This window comes from Symphalangus syndactylus, chromosome 13 (genome assembly GCF_028878055.3).
Source record: "Symphalangus syndactylus isolate Jambi chromosome 13, NHGRI_mSymSyn1-v2.1_pri, whole genome shotgun sequence".
Classification (NCBI taxonomy): Eukaryota; Metazoa; Chordata; class Mammalia; order Primates; family Hylobatidae; genus Symphalangus; species Symphalangus syndactylus.
The window spans coordinates 125,840,916-125,863,001 of NC_072435.2; the positions used below are offsets into that span (position 1 = coordinate 125,840,916).

The following is a 22,086-nucleotide window of genomic DNA, read 5'->3' on the forward strand; positions in this document are numbered from 1 at the left end:
AAAAAAAAAAAAAGAAAAAGGAGTTTTCCGTCAAAATGGACAGCCGGCCCAGGCTTGCCTGGTGGCTCTCTAAGCAGAATCCAATCCCTGCTGACCGTGGCCTCTTCTGCCTCTGGGGTCCAAGCCACCAACCTGTCTTCTCTGAACCACTGTGGCTGTCTCCTAACTGTTCCTCTGCTTCTCTCTTTCCCTGCTGCTATGTGTCCTTGACGCACTAGCCAGAAGGGTCCTGGGAAGACTGAAGTCAGAGCATGGCTCTCCTCTCTCCGGAACCCTCTGTGACTCCCCATTTCACTCAGAGTCGAAATCAAAAGGCCCATAGACACCATCACGGCCCAATTTCTTTCCCTCCCACTTCCTCTCCGCACACCTCTTCTGTCACCTACGCTGGCCCCTATGCCCTGACTTCTAGCCATTGGCCCCATTGTTCTTCCTCAAAAACCCCAGGTATGGTAGCACCTCAGGGCCGTGGCATGGCAGACACCCCATTATCCCAGCAGGCACTTCTAGAAGTGCCCTCAGCTCTCTGCACCCACTCCTGGTGTCTTTGCTCAATGGTCTCCTTCTCATCAAGGCCTTCCCTGCCCATCTTGCTGAAAACTGCAACCCCCCTTTCCTAGCCCTCTGGACAGCACTGAGCTGCTCACCTGCCCCGCACGCCACTCACTGTGGAACATGCTCTAGCACGCACATGTGCAGACCCCGGCCTATCGCCTCCTCCTACTGGAAGGTGAACTCCATGAGGGTGGAGACATCTGTCCTTCTATCTGCTGCTCTATTTTAACTGTCTGGCAAGGGGGCTGTGGGGACTCAGCACAGTACTTATTAGAAGGGAGGGAGCAGAACAACTGTTCTGGGACTGACTTCCTGCTGGAGGAAGAACAGAAAATAAACACATAAGCAGATAAGTAAGACAATCAACGGGCAGAAAAAGTACAACAAAATAAAAGTAAGACGGCTCCAGGACAAGGGGCCAGGGAGGGGGCCCTGAGTAGGAGGAAGCCTAGTGGATGCATCAACCAGGAGCACACATCGTTCAGCCGTGAGGACGCCGGGAATGCAGCCCCCTAATGTGTCAGCTCTGAAAGCTAATGGCTGTGCCTGCGTGTGTGCGCGTGACATGCGTGAGCTGAAGCGCAGCTCCATAATTAGATTCTATATGTGTGCGTGTGTATATATATGTCTGTGTGTATATATATGTCTGTGTGTATATATATGTGTGTGTATGTATATGTATGTCTGTGTATAATATACATACACACATATGTGTACACATATATAACCTATATATCTCTCTATATATAGATTAGATATGTGTATAGTATATATACACATGTATATATTATATATGTGAATATATGTGTGTGTATATATGTATATATGTGTATTATATATACACACACACATATATACGTATACATATATAATCTATATATCAGAGAGAGAGACTGACCTGCCAGCAGATGGACAGACATTTGTCAAACGGGGAGACAGTGGACATTTGTCAGACACGGAGAGAGTGGACATTTGTCAGAAGGGGAGAGAGTGTCTTTATTCCTAAAGTTGGTTTCTCAGCTGCAAGGGCAGTGGCCAAGTCCTTCCCCAATCTTACCTTATGAAACAAGGGTGACAGGCATTCAGGGATGGCAAAACGATCTTTCACATCCTATTTTGGGCCTTAGAGAAAAGTGTAATTGTGCATTTAAATTGTCGTTTGGGATGAGGGGAGCAGAACACACGGCTACTGGAACCACAGTTTCTCTTCATGCTATCACATGAGGCTGGAACCTGAACTATCTCTGGAGGCTGCAGAAAGTGGGAATGGAGTTTCAGATCCATGCTGGAAGAACAGGGAAAGGCTCCCGAAGGGCTCCGGGTGGCATCTGCCGCTGATTCAGCAAAGGACTCGTCCTGGACATGGGGGCTGTGGGAGCTGAGCACGGGATTTCAGGTCCTGCTTCACCTCCTTCTCACAGGGAAGAAGGTCTCCACTGCTCACTCCTGGTTAAATTCAAGGAAGAAGGGACACACAAGTGTAGCAGCCCTATAGAAAAGAGAAAGGTTTGTAAGTGATGCTATTAGTAAACCATCTTGGCTTCTGGCCAGTGAAGACAAATCAATTTAACAAAGAAAAGACAACTAACCAGAAAGTTTACAGACCAGGGAATCCCACAGGGATAGCATTATGTGCCGACTCGGTTCTCAGAGCTTACTGAGTTATCTCACTTAATCCCTACCCCAAACCCGATAAAGTAAGTGTCATTGTTCCCATTTTACAGCAGAGGAAACAGAAAGAATCTCAGAGAGGTTAAGTAACTTGCCTGGGGTCACACAGCCGAGGACATGGGTAAACCAACACACATTAATACCTCCCACATTGCTTCTTCCACCATTTCCTCCCTGTTTGTGGCTCTAAAGAATCCCTTCAGACACCATCGCGGGGAATATCAACATGACAGGAAAGTGGCAGCCTCGCCCCAGGCCAGGAGTCCCTGAACAAAGCCATAAACCAAGACTTGATCTTTGCCTGGCTCCAGACAGGACAGCAGAATGGGGTCCCATTCTGAAAGTCAGGCTCCATCACAAGTACCCACTGTGCCTGCATCTCCGTGGAGAGGCAGAAGGCCAGGAGTAGGCACCTGAGCCCCTGGGGGAGTGGAATGGTGTTGGCTCCACCCTCAGTAGCCCTGTGGCCTGGGTCTAGTGACTCGAACTCCCCAGCCCCCGTTCCTCCTCTCTGAAATGGAAATCTTCTCTGGACCAGCTTCCTGGGGTACCTGTGAGGAGGCAGTGAGCTGCTTCCTATCAAGGCTTAAGGCAGCACCTGTCAAATGCTTAGTCAGCCTTGGCTCTTGTTAGCCTTTTGATTATTTGCTTGCCTTGATTATCGGCTTGTATTACTGTGTGCCTGACACTGACATGTCCCCAAACTCCTCCCCACAAATGTCACATTCCAGTGCCTCTCCTTATTGTGCTCTCTCCTTCCATTTATATTGCGTTTCAACAATAATAACAGCTACTCATCACTGAGCACTTATTTGGTGCTTGGTATTGCGATCAATGCTTCCGAGTGTGTTATGACATCATCCTCATCGTGCCTTGGGAAGCGGGAACTCTGCTGGTCCCATTTTGCAGATGAGAAAACTGAGGCAAAGCGATTAGAAGTGGCATATCTGAGGTCACAGGGCTAGAAAGTGGAAGAGGGGGATTCAGACCCACGCATCTGGGTCATTTCCTCTTCAGCTCATCACTGTGGTGTGGGGCTGCTCACGTGTTTGGTGAGTGGCTGCAGATTCAGAGCCCACCTAAGGTGAAAAGCAGGAACAGGCTTCTTTCTCATTTCTTTGTAAGGCAGAGCCAGGCTCGTGGGTGTCCCCGCTTTGTCCCTGAAGGGACAGTTTCTCTGTGTCATCTTTGCCTCCTCTGCCACCCATGCAGGGGCCACAGGCCTGTGATGATCTGACCCACTCAGCTCCCAGAACAGGCAAAAGAAAAGGGTCCCAGAGTGCAGGAAGGAACCTGAAAGAAAACAGATGGGAAGGTGAGTAATTAAATCAGCACATCCCAAACAGCTCAGGGAGGGGACAAGGAGCAAAGCAATTAAGACCAAGTAGGAAGTCTGAACTCACAGAATGGGCACGCGCTTCTGATAAACTGCACGCTCAAGCTGTTTGGAATACAAACACCAACCAAAACAACACACGCACACACTCTTTTGTGTCGTGTTTCTGGAATTCTGTGATGTTTCTTTTCTCATATAATTCTTCCAAAAAGAGTCCAGTACAGAATTACAGGTTGAAGCACTGTGGATAAGCTCTAGGTTTGCCCCAGGTTAAGGGTTAATTTGTTTGAGTTTCAGAACAGGCAGGCAAAGCCCTCCTGGATTTTAAACAGATAATGTCCTTGTCATGTAAGAGCACTTAGATAGAAGGCTGGCTTTGTCCTTTAAAAAAAAAAAAAAAATATATATATATATATATATATATATATATATATATATATATATATGATTGTGTTTGTTGTTGTTGCAGTTGCAGAGATGAAAAAGAAATCTGTGTCTTTAAATGAGGAGGGGCTGTGTAAGGAGGCTTGGGCAGCAAAAAGGCTAATACGCTGTGGAAGAGAAGGAGTTTAATCTAATTTAGTTGGAGGGTGTCTGTCTGCCGTGTTGTTTTTTGGAGTGTGGGAATAGAGGCGGGAAGCTGCCCCCTTGAATGGTCCCGCCTGAGCCAGGAGCAGTGGGGAGCCAGTCGACGCCAGCGATCCAAAGCCCGGCCTTGAAAGAGGATTAAATCAATGCTCTGATTTGCAATTCACACTAATGCACCCCGTGGAACCTTTGGTAATATTTCAAACCACATTTCAAGGGAAGTGGCCTTAAAATAGCTGCCTAAAGTGTGCTGGAGCCACACTGGACAACCCACTCATCCACTTTAGGATGGGGGTGCTTCGGGGTTCACTTCTCACCTTCCCCCAAACGCTCCACATCTCACGACCAGTGTTTTTAGGCAGAATTAAAACTTTTGCGCCTGTTGAATTCGCTGCAACTTGCATGGCCTTTCTGGTGGTACAAACTGTGTTTTCTTTGCTAAGTATCACTTCAGATCACTAAAGGTATTTTCCCTGGAGAAAAAGATGGGGGCATGCCACAGGGAGCATGCCTACTTGATCAGAAAACATAATTTTTTGTGCATGTTTTATATCTGATAAGTTTCTGCAGAAACTTGATACTAGATGAGGTCAGAGAAAATAAGGCCTATTCACATCAGGCTTCCCTGCATGTGAAGCAATTATTGGTAAATAGATCAGTTTTCATTCTTATACTTGAACGTAGAATTGGAAATGTCCCGGACTAAATACAAATATTGACGACACGAAAAGATGAGAGAAGAAACACAAGAATCACTTACTTGGATCCTCACACTTGAATGTACCAAGAGAGATGATTCAAGCAGCAGCTACTGAAAAGGCGTTATGACAGCCTGAACCACTTTTTATCTCAACATTCACCAGCACGATTTTATTTCTGTTTATGAGCTTTCTTCCTATTCCACGAGTTTACTCTTGCAGTTAGCTTGTAACATGCTAAGCTTGTGGTTTAATTTCTTTCTATTGCTGAAAGACTCAGTACTTTTTATCTTAAAGAGATTATTTGGGTTTTCTCTAATCCCATTTCAGAAAACCTCGCACAGTGCTTATAATTTCCATTGACTATTACATAATAAGAAAAGATACAACTTTGATTTTTAGCAATATCCGTGTCAAAGTACTTTATACTTTTGACTTTGTGAGTTTAAATGGAATGAAACTGGGCCTCTCTTTCAACTCCCCTCCACCTCCAAAAAAATATTTAGTTCTTGTTCAAAACACTGCCTGACTCCTGAAATATTCTCTTTCAAAAACCTCACACTTTCCCCAGTGAACGTTTGCAAGAACTTGAAGGTAGATAATGTTTACTGATAGCTTTCCGATAGATATTTTTAGGTGGTTGGGGGTAAAAACATATTCCTTGTCTCTGCACGTTATGTGAAATCATGTTTAATTATAAAGTTTCATTAAAAACCTTTGCTCAAAATTTTAGAAACCTAATAAGATTTCCATTAATTTAAACATATCACTATTCCCACGACAGCTCCAAAGCTTTCTTTTCCCTCTTTCATCCATGGTTAAATATGTAAATAAAATGTCTAAAGTCATTCTTCAAAGAAGACAAAAGAAAAAAGAGCTGAGGGAAAGACAGCCATAAAATTCCTCCCAATTCTCCATAACATTTGCCAGAGGGGGGTCCGTTGCCAGCCAGGGCTGAGCAGCGGGGGACCCCGGCTGCTCCTCAGACTCACACATCTCAAATCCCACACACAGGAAAAAAAATAAAATAAAATATCTTTTCAGCTGGGGCCATCAAAAGAGCCTTTTCATTTATTAGTTACAGACTTATCTTCCAGTTGCTGGTTTCTCAGAACCGTCACTTCTCTACAATAAAGTCTATTTGTTGGTTTCCATCTCAGCTGGACAGGGCAAAGCACTTCTGCAGACATTTTTATAAAAAACGAGAGAAAAAGGCAATCTGAAGTGGTTATAGCTAAAATAATGGGCCTGAACATGGCTGAATTAAAACAGCACAGAAAAGATCAATTAGGAGGCACTTTCTCAAATAGCTCACACCCAGCTCCCGGCGTTTGGCTCTCACTCTTGCACTAAATATTTCTGATAGTTGCTGAGGGAGAGACACAAAAAGGAAAAGAAGGAAAATAGGGCCCAGGAAGGACCTTTGCAAGGAAAGTTCTAGAAAAGCCAAGTGATTTCCGCTGAATTAATTTTAATTTCAAGGTTCTGAAAAACTACTCACTAGACAAAACAACAACAAAAAAACACCATCATAATAAAAATGGCAGTCTTTCAAAAATAAAATCATGAGATTTTTCACTTGGGAAATAACACAGTTGAAGGTGGTGTTCTAACTGCCCGGAGTTTCTACCTTCTTTTTCATTTTCTCCCTCATCCCGACTTCCTCCAGCACCTCCTAGTGAGACCCAGGGCACCCAGGGACAGGCACCCAGGGGTGGGTGCCTGAACCTGCCTATTAATTCTGGGATTCTGGGCCCTCAAATGTCTGCTGAACGGATGAATGAATGAGTGGAAAGGTGAGATTTCCCCAAGTTTCTTACCGATGTAAAAATTGTAGGGCTTGTTTTAATTAAAAGCCAATACTTTCCGAGGAAGTGGCCCACTTCTGCACGGCGTGCAGAAACCTGGTCAGTGAGGGGAGTTCCTGGCGGGCCCCATCTCCTTCCCGGGCGCTTCCTAGGGAGGCCTTGCCCCGTGCGCAGCGTCCCCACCGCGGGGGCCCGTGCAGCCGCCCCCGACGCCGGGTGGAGCACCGCCAACGCGGGAAGCCCCAGCACGGCTTCCAATGATGTCCGCAGACTTCACCCTGCTCCCTGGAATTATCCTCAAACGGGCAGGGGGTAAGTGAGGCCGGTGGACGCGGGACTCGCTCCTCTGACCTCTCCCCGGCCCCCCGGGAGGTAGCGGGAGATCGCACACGCGATCCTGGGAGTTTCCGAACTTTGGAAGATCGTGACCCGGAGAGACCCTGGGAGGAGAGGGCCGGCCACCTCCTAGGGGTGCTGTTTATTTAAGGGTCAACCCAGGACGCTACGGGAAGCACCTGGCGCATCCTTGGGAACGGTGGGGCTTGGGGGCGGGCGCCCACCGCGAACGCCCTGGGCGGGGGAAGGGAATTGGGGGGGACGTCGTGTCCTAAGTGACCCCGTCACAGACCCGCCCCAATCCGAGGCGGGTGAGCTCAGAGGACCGGCTCAGGACGCTCCTTCCCCACTTTCCAGGAAAACCGATTGGCGTGCGCGCCTCCGCGTCCTCGCGGGAGCTGGGGGTCCCCGGGCAGGCGCTGACGTGCTCCTCCCACGACCCACCCCATCCCACCCTACTCCGGGTCCTCCTGCGGGGCTGTAGCCAAGGAGGGCGCTGGTCGGGCACATCACTCGCCAAATCACATAAATATCCCACGAGCGAATGACTTCCTATAATAAATAAACTCAGCCGCCAAGAAGGCATCTCCAGCCCTGCTGGCGCGAGGCCCCGGCTCTGCGGCTTCGGAGGGGGCGGGGGTCACCGCGGTACAAACCAAGCCCCCACTTCCCGCGGGGTGGGAGGCGGTGTTCAAAGTCCCGGGACGCTTCCCGCCCCTCCCCCTCCCCGCCTTCTTAGAGGAGACCTCGGATGAGCGGCCCTAAAATCCGGATTCTCAGAGCCCCTCCCCCTCCCCTTAGCTCGTCTCTTTGAAATTTCAAAGAAAATCCCTCCTCGGAGCCCGGAGCCCGGAGCCCGGAGCCCGGAGCCCGGGGCTGGTAGCAGCTCCCCAGCCTCGGGAAGATGCGGGCACGTTTACAAGCAGCGGCCCGCTTTATGGCCCAGGCTATAAAACGCAAATCCCACCTCTCTTTGAAAGCGCCCTCCGCCTGGGACTCACCATAAAAGGCAGAGAAGATGCGCCCCGCGCCCCTCGCCGCGGACCTCCCCCCAACCCCTTCTCCCGCCAGTCCCCGAACTTCCCGTAACCTCGGCGTCCTCGGGGTGCCGGGGACCATCCCGGGGACCGCCGGGAAAGGGGGCGCGGGCGGAGAGGATAGCGAGAGGCAAAGTTGGAGGCCAGGCAGAGAGAGGGCGAGGAGAGGCGGGCGGGACTGCCGGGGAGGGTCGCAGCGCGTAGAGCCCCGCGCGCCAGGCGGGCTGTCCCGGGGCTGGCGGGCGGGACTCGGCGCTGCGCCCCCCGCGGGCTGGGCTGCAGGCGCGGGGGGGAGGAGGATCGGCCCCCGCGGGGCCCGGGAGCCCGCGGCGGGGCGGCGAGCAGGAGGCTGTCCCGGGCCGCTGCGCTTTCTCATGCAAAGCAGCGGCGGGGCGGGGCGCGCGGCCCGGGGGCGGGGCCTGTCAACGCTCGGCTTTTCTGCCCCCCTTTGCCTTTTTGCGAGTCTTCTCATCCCGGGACGCAAACCTCGAAACAGCTGCCGGCTGGGCCCGGCCGAGGCCGGCGCAGGGAGGGAGGAGCCGCCCGGGCCGTGGGGGCGCCGCGAGCTGGCCCGGCCTCGGTGTGCCTGCGCCGCCAGCCCGCTCCAGACGTGCCACCTGGGCGCTCCAAGAAGAGGCCGAAGTTTGCCGCGGCCGTGAGTTGGAGCTCGCGCCGGGCCGCCGCGCCGGGAGCTCCGGGGGTTTCCCTCGCTTCCCGGTATTGTTTGCAAACTTTGCTGCTCTCCGCCGCGGCCCCCAACTCGGCGGACGTCGGGCGCTGAGAGCCGAGCCGGGGGCGCTGTGCGCAGCGCTAGGGCCAGGCGGGGCGGGCATGGGCGGGGGCCCGAGCAGGGGTGGAGAGCCGGGGCCAGCAGCAGCCCGTGCCCGGGAGCGGCGGCGCTGAGGGGCGCGGAGCTCCCCACGAGGACACGTCCAACGCCAGCATGCAGCGCCCGGGCCCCCGCCTGTGGCTGGTCCTGCAGGTGATGGGCTCGTGCGCCGCCATCAGCTCCATGGATATGGAGCGCCCGGGCGACGGCAAGTGCCAGCCCATCGAGATCCCGATGTGCAAGGACATCGGCTACAACATGACTCGCATGCCCAACCTGATGGGCCACGAGAACCAGCGCGAGGCAGCCATCCAACTGCACGAGTTCGCGCCGCTGGTAGAGTACGGCTGCCACGGCCACCTCCGCTTCTTCCTGTGCTCGCTGTACGCGCCGATGTGCACCGAGCAGGTCTCCACCCCCATCCCCGCCTGCCGGGTCATGTGCGAGCAGGCCCGGCTCAAGTGCTCCCCGATTATGGAGCAGTTCAACTTCAAGTGGCCCGACTCCCTGGACTGCCGGAAACTCCCCAACAAGAACGACCCCAACTACCTGTGCATGGAGGCGCCCAACAACGGCTCGGACGAGCCCACCCGGGGCTCGGGCCTGTTACCGCCGCTGTTCCGGCCGCAGCGGCCCCACAGCGCGCAGGAGCACCCGCTGAAGGACGGGGGGCCCGGGCGCGGCGGCTGCGACAACCCGGGCAAGTTCCACCACGTGGAGAAGAGCGCGTCGTGCGCGCCGCTCTGCACGCCCGGCGTGGACGTGTACTGGAGCCGCGAGGACAAGCGCTTCGCCGTGGTCTGGCTGGCCATCTGGGCCGTGCTGTGCTTCTTCTCCAGCGCCTTCACCGTGCTCACCTTCCTCATCGACCCGGCCCGCTTCCGCTACCCCGAGCGCCCCATCATCTTCCTCTCCATGTGCTACTGCGTCTACTCCGTGGGCTACCTCATCCGCCTCTTCGCCGGCGCCGAGAGCATCGCCTGCGACCGGGACAGCGGCCAGCTCTATGTCATCCAGGAGGGACTGGAGAGCACCGGCTGCACGCTGGTCTTCCTGGTCCTCTACTACTTCGGCATGGCCAGCTCGCTGTGGTGGGTGGTCCTCACGCTCACCTGGTTCCTGGCCGCCGGCAAGAAGTGGGGCCACGAGGCCATCGAAGCCAACAGCAGCTACTTCCACCTGGCAGCCTGGGCCATCCCGGCGGTGAAGACCATCCTGATCCTGGTCATGCGCAGGGTGGCGGGGGACGAGCTCACCGGGGTCTGCTACGTGGGCAGCATGGATGTCAACGCGCTCACCGGCTTCGTGCTCATCCCCCTGGCCTGCTACCTGGTCATCGGCACGTCCTTCATCCTCTCGGGCTTCGTGGCCCTGTTCCACATCCGGAGGGTGATGAAGACGGGCGGCGAGAACACGGACAAGCTGGAGAAGCTCATGGTGCGTATCGGGCTCTTCTCTGTGCTGTACACCGTGCCGGCCACCTGTGTGATCGCCTGCTACTTTTACGAACGCCTCAACATGGATTACTGGAAGATCCTGGCGGCGCAGCACAAGTGCAAAATGAACAACCAGACCAAAACCCTGGACTGCCTGATGGCCGCCTCCATCCCCGCCGTGGAGATCTTCATGGTGAAGATCTTTATGCTGCTGGTGGTGGGGATCACCAGCGGGATGTGGATTTGGACCTCCAAGACTCTGCAGTCCTGGCAGCAGGTGTGCAGCCGTAGGTTAAAGAAGAAGAGCCGGAGAAAACCGGCCAGCGTGATCACCAGCGGTGGGATTTACAAAAAAGCCCAGCATCCCCAGAAAACTCACCACGGGAAATATGAGATCCCTGCCCAGCCGCCCTCCTGCGTGTGAACAGGGCTGGAGGGAAGGGCACAGGGGCGCCCGGAGCTAAGATGTGGTGTTTTTCTTGGTTGTTTTTTTCTTTCTTCTTCTTCTTCTTCTTCTTTTTTTTTTTTATAAAAGCAAAAGAGAAATACATAAAAAAGTGTTTACCCTGAAATTCAGGATGCTGTGATACACTGAAAGGAAAAATGTACTTAAAGGGTTTTGTTTTGTTTTGTTTTGTTTTGTTTTTCCAGAGAAGGGAAGCTCCCCCAGTGAAGTAGCCTCTTGTGTAACTAATTTGTGGTAAAGTAGTTGATTCAGCCCTCAGAAGAAAACTTGTGTTTAGAGCCCTCCGTAAATATACATCTGTGTATTTGAGTTGGCTTTGCTACCCATTTACAAACAAGAGGACAGATAACTGCTTTGCAAATTCAAGAGCCTCCCCTGGGTTAACAAATGAGCCATCCCCAGGGCCCTCCCCCAGGAAGGCCACAGTGCTGGGCGGCATCCCTGCAGAGGAAAGACAGGACCCGGGGCCCGCCTCACACCCCAGGGGACTTGGAGTCGCTTAAAATAGACTCTGGCCTTCACCAATAGTCTCTCTGCAGGACAGAAACCTCCATCAAACGTCACATTTGTGAATTCAAACGATGTGCAATACATTTTTTTTTCTCTTTCCTTGAAAATAAAAAGAGAAACAAGTATTTTGCTGTATATAAAGACAACAAAAGAAATCTCCTAACAAAAGAACTAAGAGGCCCGGCCCTCAGAAACCCTTCAGTGCTACATTTTGTGGCTTTTTAATGGAAACCAAGCCAATGTTATAGACATTTGGACTGATTTGTGGAAAGGAGGGGGGAAGAGGGAGAAGGATCATTCAAAAGTTACCCAAAGGGCTTATTGACTCTTTCTATTGTTAAACAAATGATTTCCACAAACAGATCAGGAAGCACTAGGTTGGCAGAGACAAACTTTGTCTAGTGTATTCTCTTCACAGTGCCAGGGAAGAGTGGTTTCTGCGCGTGTATATTTGTAATATATGATATTTTTCGTGCTCCACTATTTTATTAAAAATAAAATATGTTCTTTAGTTTGCTGCTAGTCCCTGGTTCATGGTGAGCTTTCCCTTCTCTGTGTGTGGAGAGACTACAGGACACTCTCTCCCTTTGCTTTTTAAGCAAATTCTGGGGGTGTGCTTCTAGCCAGGAAGTACTGGTTATCTATATAAAATCGAAGATCAGAGGATTCCAAGATTGGAAGAATCATTCACTTGTGAGTTTCAGACGAACTGCAGGCAGGCAATGTGTGAAGTTAGAAGTCGTTTCTGTGACTGTTGGTAGCTGGACATGAGGGCTTAGTTGTAGACACACGTCACCAAAGAGAGCCTCACCACTAAGCGTGGACCCACTTATGAGCCTGGATTAGCCTGTTTGAATATATTCAGAGAGTAGAGCCAACCGATTAGGAGAATTAAATCATCTGTATTCAATTGACCTGCTAGGCTCAAATGGTACCTAGACAGAGCTGTATGCATCAGCCCGAAGTGTGCTGGCTTTGCAGTGACTCGGAACCATGAAGACATTTACAAAACAGATTATAGACCTGGACGGGATAAAATACCTGCTAAGGGTGGTGAATCCTTAAGAGGAAGTTAAGCAGCTTTGGAACTTCATGGCACTTGGTTCTTCTCCAGGGTTTGCTGTTAGGACTGGGTAGCTGTAAAGAACTGGCCCAGGTCTGCTGGTCAAAGGCCCAGCTACACTCAAGTTCCAGCCAGAAGGAAGCAAGGGCACAGGGCAGTCCTACTATGGTGAGGACTCTATTAATATAAAGCAAGCCAAGCTGCCCCCGGGGCCATGCTTTTGTCCAGCTCCCAGTTAAACAAGGAGCTCTGGAAACCTTGGAGCAGGGATGACACGCTTACCAACGAGGAGGAGAGCCTGGAGCCAGTGTAGTCTGCTTGCTGAAGAGGGTGTTCAAAAACTCAACCTGGTAAACATAAGATCACCCATCAACACTAGGGCTGGAAAGAGACTTATGTTGGTTTTGAGGGGCTACTGCACATGGCCGTGAATATTTGCAGGGCACAGGAGCAGGCAGATCGGTAGTTTGGGATCAAATCTGACAAACAGGAACACCAGCTAGGTAGGCAAAGTAAAAGAATGCAACATCCCAAAGAGCTTTCAGTGCATTAAAAAAGAATGCAGAAAAGCTTCAGAAATGCCCCCAAATAAAACTTCTTTGTTGATTGTTTTCACCTAGTCCCCCAAAAGACTACATAGAAATATTGATGTCTCTGTGCATGTATGGGTATAGCGTTTCCTTTTTGTCACTCTTAGGGAAAATAAAAATAACGTATTTGGAATAGAACTTTCTAAAAGCCCAGAAGGGTAACATTGTCCGGATGCTGCTGTGAGCCACAAGGCTAGATATAACCCAAAGACATTTGGTTCTAAAATTCCTGGACTATAGCAGCTTCAGACCTGCCCACGCTCAGGTGTGTAGGCTCGAAAATGTGGTCCCAAGGAAAGTCATATTCAACCACATACCTAAGAGCCTTTGTTGTTAGTTATCCCTGAATGTGTCTCACTGTGGATCCATCCCAGAAATGACTGATCTTGTTTACGAATGTGAAGGGATTGTGACATGTGGCTGGGTTGGGCGCAGCTGGGTGAGTTTAACAGTGAGCAGTGCAACGAGCAGCTGTAGAGCTTCCAAGAAAAACGCTCCAAGGTCTTCCTCTCTCTCTTTCTCTCTCTCTCTCTGCTAAGCTGAAATCTGACCCTCCCTCACATACAGAGTGAGTTTTAGGAGAAGCATGAAGCCCTAAAAGTCAGAAAGCTGGAAAAAAAAGAAAGAAAGAAAGAAAAGAAAGAAGGGAGGGAGGAAGGAAGGAAGGAAGGAAGGAAGGAGAAAGAAAGAAAGGCAAACATCACTAGTGAAGGAAGGAAGGAAGGAAGGAAAGAAGGAAGAAAGAAAGACAGGCAAACATCACTAGTGAAGGAACGGAGGAAGGAAAGAGAAAGAGGCAAACACATCACTAGTGAAGGAAGGAAGGAAAGAAAAAAGAAAGAAAGAGAAGGAGAAAGAAAGAAGGAAAGATGAAAGAAAGAAAAAGAGGAAGAAAAAGAAAAAGAAAGAAAGAAAAAGAAAGAAAGAAAGAAAGAAAGAAAGAAAGAAAGAAAGAGAAAGAAAGAAAGAAGGAAAGAAAGAGGCAAACACATATCACTAGTCCTTAGATTCTCTTTAGCTCAGTAGAGGGTTTCCAAAGTAATTGTTTATAGCATTAATTTGGAGATTTCTCAGCATCTGTGCCCCACGGCCTTAGTTTTAGAAAAATGGCAACCTGTTTTGGATGGCAGTAGTGGAGTCATAGAAGAAGCCCAAAGAAGGAATTGTCCAGATCTACACCCATTCATCCCTCCCTTCCTTCCTCCAGCCTCCAGCCAATCACCACCCACCACATGCTAAGGCTGAGAAACAGAACTGGCACCTGGTCTGTGGTTTTGCAGTGTGCAGGAGAGACCCGCATGGCACATCTTATATGCGCCTCTGTGAGGCATCAGGGCAGGAGTCCCAAAAGTAGATGTATTTCCATGGGGCCCCTAAATGCATACAAGGCAGAATATTCAGCCTATGTGAGGTCATAGCAAGGGGAAGCTGCAGGGTCATATAGAAGGCAAGAGAAGTCATCAACAGAGAATCAAAAACCTCCATTGGGACCCGGACTGGGTCTGGCTCACGATCCCCCATGTAAGCCCACACCTTGCAGAGGGCTTTGGATGTAGTAAGAAATAACTACAATAACAGCATTTGCTGGGACAATAGTAATCCAGCAGCACAGCCTTGACAGCACTTGCTGTGTGCTGAACAGATTGCTGGGACGATCTCAGTGAATCCTCAATGCATTTAGGGAGGTACTGTCATCAGCCCCGCTTTACATGTGAAGACCCTGACACAGAGAGGTTAAGTAAATTCCCAGGGTCACATGACAAGTAAAAGACCCAGAACAGGAACTGGGTGGTCTGATAACAGATCTGGAACCCCCAATTCAGTAAGCAATTGTTGAATAAATGAATGAATGAACAATAGCTGACCACTTTACATGCATTCATTCAATCCTCTGACAAACGTTGGTGGTACTGCTCTCATGCTCATAATATGGCAGATGAGGAATTTCGAGCACAGAGAAGTTGTGTCACTTACCCAAGGTCACACAGGCAGTGAGCAGAGACTCTGGCACGCAAACCTGGGCTGTGGGGCTCCAGACCTGCACCTCTGGCCACCAGGCTTTCCCACCTTTCTGGTTTCTCAGGACTTGACTAAATCATTTCATCTTCACAGCAGCACCGCTGCACCTTTATTCCAAGCAAAAGGGGAACAAGGTTGCATGGCAAACAGCAAAAGCCACTTGGCCAGTGTGGGGGAGCCCAAGGGAGGAGGCCGCGGCAACCTGCATTTTTGCAGCAGCCGCGAGGGTGCTAGCAGTGGGGCTGGGGGGAAGCAGGTGGATGGAGAGGTCCTTAGAAGGTAGAACCAGGATTAGGTTTTATGTAGAGAAGGAGCAAGCAGGAATGGTCAGGGAGGACCACACCGTTTCTGACTTTGGTGGCAAAGTGACATTCATCAAGACAGGAGAAAACCAGTGAGGGACAGGCAGTGTGATGGGAAGCGAAGACGAGTGCAGTGTGGATTATTTGCCATCGAGGTGTCTGTAGAGAATTTGGGATGAGGTCATGGTCACAGGCCGGTGTTTGAAATGGTGAGAGTTGGAGCTGTGGTTAACCTCAGGAAGCAAGTGGGTCTCTCCAGGGACAGAGGAGGGAGGAGGGCAGACCTCAGGGCCAGGTGAACAAAGAGGAGGTTGCAAGGGGAGCTGTGACTGGGAGCAGCCCCTTAACCACTTGGGCGCTGGGTGGCCATTTTTACTATAAGAGGATTGGCAGAGGAGATTATGTAAATGGCCTTATCCAACGTCAAAATAGGTGATCCAGATAGCGCTAAGGGGGAATGCAGCAAGGGTCTTACTGGAGTGACTTAGGAGGATCCACTCCTGCCCATGATAACTCAGCCTCTGTATCTTTAACTTAACCCTTGGGCTACCTGAGCAAAATTAAAATCAGCTCCAAGAGCTCATAGTTTTAAATTCTCCACTAGCATCTTTGGGGATGCTGCTTCAAGACAGAGAAACAGAAGAGAAAAATCAAGAAGTATTCCTGAGGCCATATATATTATCCTACATTCTAGATTATTTTCTCAGAAGGAGGAGAAAGAAATATAGAAAATGATAACAGATTGGAGTGCAAACTGGCATCTTACACTTAAAGGATGTGCAGATATAAACATCCTTTAGGACTGAACTATATCTTGCCTTCTCTATGAGCTGGTTTTTAGGTTGACTCAACCACTTACACATTGCTTCACCTTGAGCAAGATACCAGAACTTTCCTGCCTCTGTTTCTTCATCTGTAAAATGGGCATGATAATGGTACCTATCTCACTGGACTGTCACTCACAAATAGCTCATGCTTGTTGAACGAGTATTACATGCTCCGTTGCTTTAACTTCTCTGTGTTTATTAATTCATCTACTCCTCACAACAGCCCTAGGAGACATGGTACGAGATTAAATAAAACCATTTGTGTAAAGTACTTGGAAGGCTGCTTGGCACAGAGCAAGCGCTCAATAAAGTGATCTATTTTTATGTTTTCGTCCCTCCCCACAAAGAAAGTTAAATCCTGTAAGCTAATGAGTAGGGCTCTTTAAAGAAAATGAGTTTTTTCTTACAGAAACACTTTTTCCGATACTGTGTTCAGGTTCCACAGAAAACCCACTGATCTTTCAAGTTTAAAAGGCAGGCACAGAGCCTCTACAGCAGTGAAAAATATTCTCTGTCTTTCCCTTTGAACACAATAACATCATAGCTGACTTCCCAGGAAATCAGACCTCATGCACGGACACCTCTATACGCAAATAGATAAAGATAGTTGTAATATGGAAATGCAGAAAAACGGTCAGACTTCAGGGAAGCTCGCGAAACACGCGCAGGCAGCATAGTGTGGGGTGTTTTTTAATGTTTTATTAAGAGTGTGAAGGCCAAGCTGGAGGGAGGAGGGAAGGAGACGTTTGAAATCTGAAAGAATAAGTTTCAGCTGCTGAGGTGAGCTGTCGTAATTGGGGACACTCCTAGGAAAATGACACTGTTGGATCCCACACAATGTCCGCAGCCCATCCGGACTTCCCCAAAGTCAGTGCCTGTCGCTTTGTTATTCTAAGACTTTCTGAATGTTTCTGTTTTTATATACATTGTTTGGTACCAGGCTGCCCTCCAGGGGCCTTTGGTTTATAGGAAGGGATTCATAACAGCAACCCTTGCCACATGCCCATCTCCTTCCCAGACGCTGGGGGCTTCAGGGGTTCTGTAGATGGGATGGGATGTTCCCAGGTGGTCTCTTGCAACAGATGTCCTCAAAGGATGCAACTTGTGGCGTTTTAGGGAATATTTGCACTTAAAAAAACATCTAAAACCTATCCTAACAATGTTTTAAGTATTTTAGGCAGAACTACAAAGTAATCAACCTTGACATGATGAATCAACACCAATTTTCCAAGGGGGAGATGGTGATCGGGAGCTGCAGGTGCTGACTTTGATCAGAATTGACAAGCTTATGGGGTGGTGCAGCTCTCTCCCCACCGCAGCCCTCCCCACTCCACCCCTGCCCCCAGGGCAGCAGCACCTGTTTACCTCCCGCGCTCTCCCTGCACTATTTTCGCCTCTCATAAAACACTTGGATGTTGTTGGCTCTGAATAAGATCATTCATTTGCGAACTGCCTCTCTTCCTGTAGCTCATCTGAAACAGTCTTATCGAACTTGGGTCAACATCACCTCGGTTTCTTTGGATTCCAGGATCACAGCAGAAGGCTCAAATTTGAACTAAACACAGAGGCATTTTAGGTCAGCAAAACTTTTTTTTTTTCCAAGAGACTTTAAGTATTAGGAATCTAAGTGCCACCTTACTTTTCCACACATGGCACAGGGTAAAGAGAACATGAGATAGCCATTAAGAAGTTGTGATTCTGATTTGCTATCATGATGACTCAGGTCTAAGTGGACAGAACAAAAGCAATGAGAACAAGAGAACAAGGCCAATTATAACATTTGACATTCTTCCATGGCAGTCATGATTGTAACCATTTTCAATTGAAAAAAAACAAACCCAATACTACAGCAATGTTCTGAGCTGAATCTTATCTCTTGAGTAAACAGAGGGTATCAGAGCAAAAAAACATGCAATAGAAAGGAGGCATCAAACGAAGTTGGAAATGTAGTATTTTTATTTTTAACTCACCTCTACCTTCTAAAGGCTTTATTCTTTCCAAGACAAAAAGCTTCACACATGTCCCAGGGGATGAGCCAAGAAAAAAAAAAATCAGGTAAAATAATCCCTCTGGGTCAGGGGTGTGCATGTCACTCAGTCTGGTCAGTGAGATGAGAGGGGAGCTTTCCTAGTGAGATTAAAAAAAATGGGGGTGTGCATGTGGGAGTGAAGGAAGATTCTAAAAAAAAGATTCTTCTTCATGATAAAAAAAAAATGATGAGGAAACCTGTCCTTTTCTTCTGCACATAATGTGGTGTGTGAGAATCACATACGGAGCTGTTGCAACCATTTTGTGACCACGAGGCAATACGCCCAACACCAAAGCCAAAATTCTGAGATGACAGGTAAGCAAGATACAGCCAGCCTCGTGAGCACTCATTAAGCAACTGCACCCCCAGGATTCTTGTTATGCCAAGTAACCAACACTGCCTGGATCCCCTGAGAGGTGCAGGCTGGGTGTTCTGTGCCTCTTAGGAGAATACACCTGATATAGCAAATGAGTCCCGGGTGTCTTAAACCCTACTGTGCACACAAATCACTGGGGCTCTTGCTAAAAGGCAGCTCCAGATTCTGTAGGTCTGGGTGGGACCCCAAATTCTGCATTTGTAATAAGTTCCCAGGTGATGTCGATGCTTCTGGTTCTCCTGACCCCTTTGAGTGAAGAATCTATTTGGCCACCCACCTGAAGTTCAGAACTCCCCCACTTACTCCTGGCTGTAATTATATGGATGCATCTTGGGCATCACTTCCTGGGTATCCTATAGTGGACTAGCTGTCAATTAAAACAATTTCTTATGTTGAGTTAAAATTTGCTTCCTTGTAACTATTTTCTATTATCATCTCTACTTCTGCCACATAGAGCTTCACAGAGCAAGTCTACTTCTTTTTCCATGGGAAAGCCCCTTATGTATGGGAGCTTATCACAAAGGCAGAATTTGGGGTCCCACCCAGACCTACTGAATCAGGAGCTGCCTTTTAGCAAGATCCCCAGTGATTTGTGTGCACAGTAGGGTTTGAGATGCCCAGGACTAATTTGCTATATCGGGTGTATTTTCCTAAGAGGCACAGACCACCCAACCTGCAACTCTCAGGGGATCCAGTGAGTCATATGTGCTCCCTGGATCTTTCTTTTTATTCTTAAAACTGTTGCCCAGATAACTTGGTTTCATCTTGCTGGCTGTCCCCTGAATGTGTTTACCATGGTCTCCATTCTTGTCAAGGAAGAATGTGCCCAAGTAAAGACAATTCTCCACAAAGTGTGTAACAAGGAGTGGCATCAGTAGACACCCAGCAAATGTTATACAAGATAATGGGACACTAAAAGCATTTTTACTAAAACCAGGGACAAAACAAGGCTATCTACAATTACCGGTCACTACCCCGAACATGATTAACCCTGAAGTCCAAGAAGAAGAGGAAAGAAAAAGGAAGGTAAAACCATTGGAAACTGTCGTTATTTGCAGCTGTTGTCACTGAAAAGCGACTTAGCTGGAAATAGAATTGATGAGCGTTTCATAAGGAGACCAGGACAAAACAAAGCTACAAAAATCAATAGCATCCTCATGCACCAGCAGTAACTAGTTGAAAATATAAAGAAAATTTCAGATCACATCTGCAATGCCTACAACAAGCACAAACTATCTAGAAATTAACAGAGGGGGTGTGCAAACGTTTTGGAAGACAGTGTGGAGATGTTACTGAAGAGCATAACTAATCGGCTCAAATAATTGGAAGCTCATGTGCCTGTAAATATGTCAATTATCCCCAAGTTAATTCCTAAACATAATGCAATTGCAACTTTAAAATGTGTATTTCAGTGGAACTCCACAAAATATTAAATCCATAAAATTTGAGCAGTAGTCAAGGAAAAAACCCTGGAACAGGGATAAGAAAGGACATAATCTATCAGTGAAGTACACTGTGGGTCTGCAGAAACAGATAGCATGGGCCCAGTGTTAAAACAGACAAAATAATGGAACAAAATACAAAATCCAGAAAGAGTCTCAAGTGCATTTCCAATAAATAAGAAAGAATGGATTATTCAGTCAACACTGTTGACGCTTAGCTTAGATGTGGGGAAAGTAATATTCCATCCTCATCTCACACCTTTCACCAAAATACATTTTGGATTGATAAAACATTTAAACATAAAAATAATACAGTCATTAGGGGAAAACGTTATCTAAAATTTTCATTCAATACAAAGAAATTACAGGCAAATATTTTTTATAAACTTACCAGGAAAATGTCTTCTTAGCATGACATCAAAGCTAAAGCCATTTTTTAAAAATCATAATTTCACTACATGAAAATGTAAAATTCTGTAATGTAAGAAATCAGTTAATTAAAAATAGAAATGCAAAATCTCCATAAACAAAATTAAAAGACAAAAACTAGAGTTTCTTGTCTGGGTCTATGAGTAGGCAATTCAAATTAGAAGAAATGCTGGTGACCCATAAACCTGTGGAAAGTTATTTAAGCTCATGTCTAATAATCCAAGGGTGCATGTATAAAAACAGGATTATTTGTGCCTTACAGGTTTGTCTTTTTTTTTTTTTCCTTTGAGACAGAGTCTTGCTCTGTCGCCCAGGCTGGAGTGCAGTGGCATGATCTCGGCTCACTGCAACCTCTGCCTCCCCAGTTTAAGCAATTCTCCTGCCTCAGCCTCCCAAGTAGCTGGGATTACAGGTGTCCACCACCATGCCTGGCTAATTTGCTTGTATTTTCAGTAGAGACAGGTTTTCACCATGTTGGCCAGGCTGCTTTTGAACTTCTGAGCTCAAGCCATCTGCCCGCTTCAGCCTCCCAAAGTGCTAGGATTGCAGGTGTGAGCCACCGCGCCTGGCCAGCTTGGTACTTTTTTTTTTTTTTTAAGCGGATAATACCTGGATTTTGCTCAGGCATGGAGAAATGGACTCCCTGTATCACACAAGTGGAACCATAAAGTATCTCACCCTTTCTGGAGAACAAGTGTGATGTGTACCTAGTGTCCTTTGCAGTATACATGTCCTTTGACCCAGCAATTCCACTTCCAAATAAATGTTGTATTGAAAATTGGAAACAGTCTAAATATATACCGGTAAACTGACTATTCAAGCCAATTATGGAAAATCCTTAAAATAGAGTAACATGTAGTCATTAAAGTAATTATGTAGAACCATATTATTAACATGGGAAAATGGCCACATGGCATTGCTAAGCAGGCTGATTTTCAGACGGATGGACCAGGGCAGCTCTTCCAGTTTGTTTTGTCTGGCCTGTTTTCGAATTTGTCCATGCCCCTGTGCCAAATCAGTTGTTAAACATTTCAAATATTGCCCTGTCGTTACTAAACTAAGCAAGTTATATAATTCCTAAATAAGACAAGCCTGGGCAACACAGTGAGACCCTGTCTCAAAAAATAAAAAGAAAGAAAAGGAAGAGAGGAGGGAAAGGAAGGGGAGCGGTGGGGAGGGAAGGGAAGGGAAGGGGATGGAGAAGGAAAGGAAGGCCGGGTGCAGTGGCTCTCGCCTGTAATCCCAGCACTCTGGGAGGCTGAGTGGGCAGATAACTTGGGGTCGGGAGTTTGAGACCAGCCTGACCAACATGGTGAAACCCCGTATCCACTAAAAATACAAAACTTATCCGGGCATGGTGGTGGGCACCTGTAATCCCAGTTATTCAGGAGGCTGAGGTAGGAGAATTGCTTGAACCCAGAAGGCAGAGGTTGCAGTGAGCTGAGATCACACCATTGCACTCCAGCCTGGGTGACAGAGTGAGACTTCATCTCAAAAAAACACAAAAAAACAACAAAAACAAACAAACAAAAAACAAAAAAAACAAAAAGGAAACAAAGGAAGGCTCGCAGACTTTGCAGTATCTACTTATGCCGGAGCAAGTGTTAAAAGGGTGTCTGTTTCATGAGTGGGCATGTGCAGGTTGCTATCCTAATATTCATTTCACCCCTTTTCTCTTTGGGGATCCATACAGCTAAGGGAATGCGGTCCCCACCTCATCTCCACTGGCTCACTTCATT

The 22,086-nt window shown here is 48.2% G+C and overlaps 2 protein-coding genes across 2 annotated transcripts; one reads left to right on the forward strand and one right to left on the reverse strand.

Annotated features, from left to right (window-relative positions):
* Nucleotides 1-1,543: 1,543 nt before the first annotated feature.
* Nucleotides 1,544-8,405, reverse strand: LOC129460270 (collagen alpha-1(XVII) chain-like). The gene is made up of 3 exons (XM_055237883.1): nucleotides 7,994-8,405; nucleotides 3,306-3,519; nucleotides 1,544-2,044 (listed from the first exon to the last, which is right to left on the reverse strand). Exons 1-3 carry the CDS (start codon nucleotides 8,403-8,405, stop codon nucleotides 1,996-1,998), a joined length of 675 nt encoding a protein of 224 aa, XP_055093858.1. The 3' UTR covers nucleotides 1,544-1,995.
* Nucleotides 8,406-8,493: 88 nt separating this feature from the next.
* FZD10 (frizzled class receptor 10) lies at nucleotides 8,494-11,792 on the forward strand. The gene has a single exon (XM_055238285.1). It carries the CDS (start codon nucleotides 8,973-8,975, stop codon nucleotides 10,716-10,718), a length of 1,746 nt encoding a protein of 581 aa, XP_055094260.1. The 5' UTR covers nucleotides 8,494-8,972; the 3' UTR covers nucleotides 10,719-11,792.
* The last annotated feature ends 10,294 nt before the right edge of the window (nucleotides 11,793-22,086 follow it).

Bases quoted from the DNA above. Each gene is read 5' to 3' on its own strand.
- LOC129460270 (XM_055237883.1), bottom strand. From the start codon at position 8,405: ATGAGAAAGCGCAGCGGCCCGGGACAGCCTCCTGCTCGCCGCCCCGCC. The intron at 3,520-7,993 runs GTGAGTCCCAGG...GTTTTCTTTCAG, and splicing joins CATCTTCTCTGCCTTTTATG to GTTCCTTCCTGCACTCTGGG. The intron at 2,045-3,305 runs GTGGGCTCTGAA...TCTTTTCTATAG, and splicing joins GTTCCTGCTTTTCACCTTAG to GGCTGCTACACTTGTGTGTC.
- FZD10 (XM_055238285.1), top strand. From the start codon at position 8,973: ATGCAGCGCCCGGGCCCCCGCCTGTGGCTGGTCCTGCAGGTGATGGGC.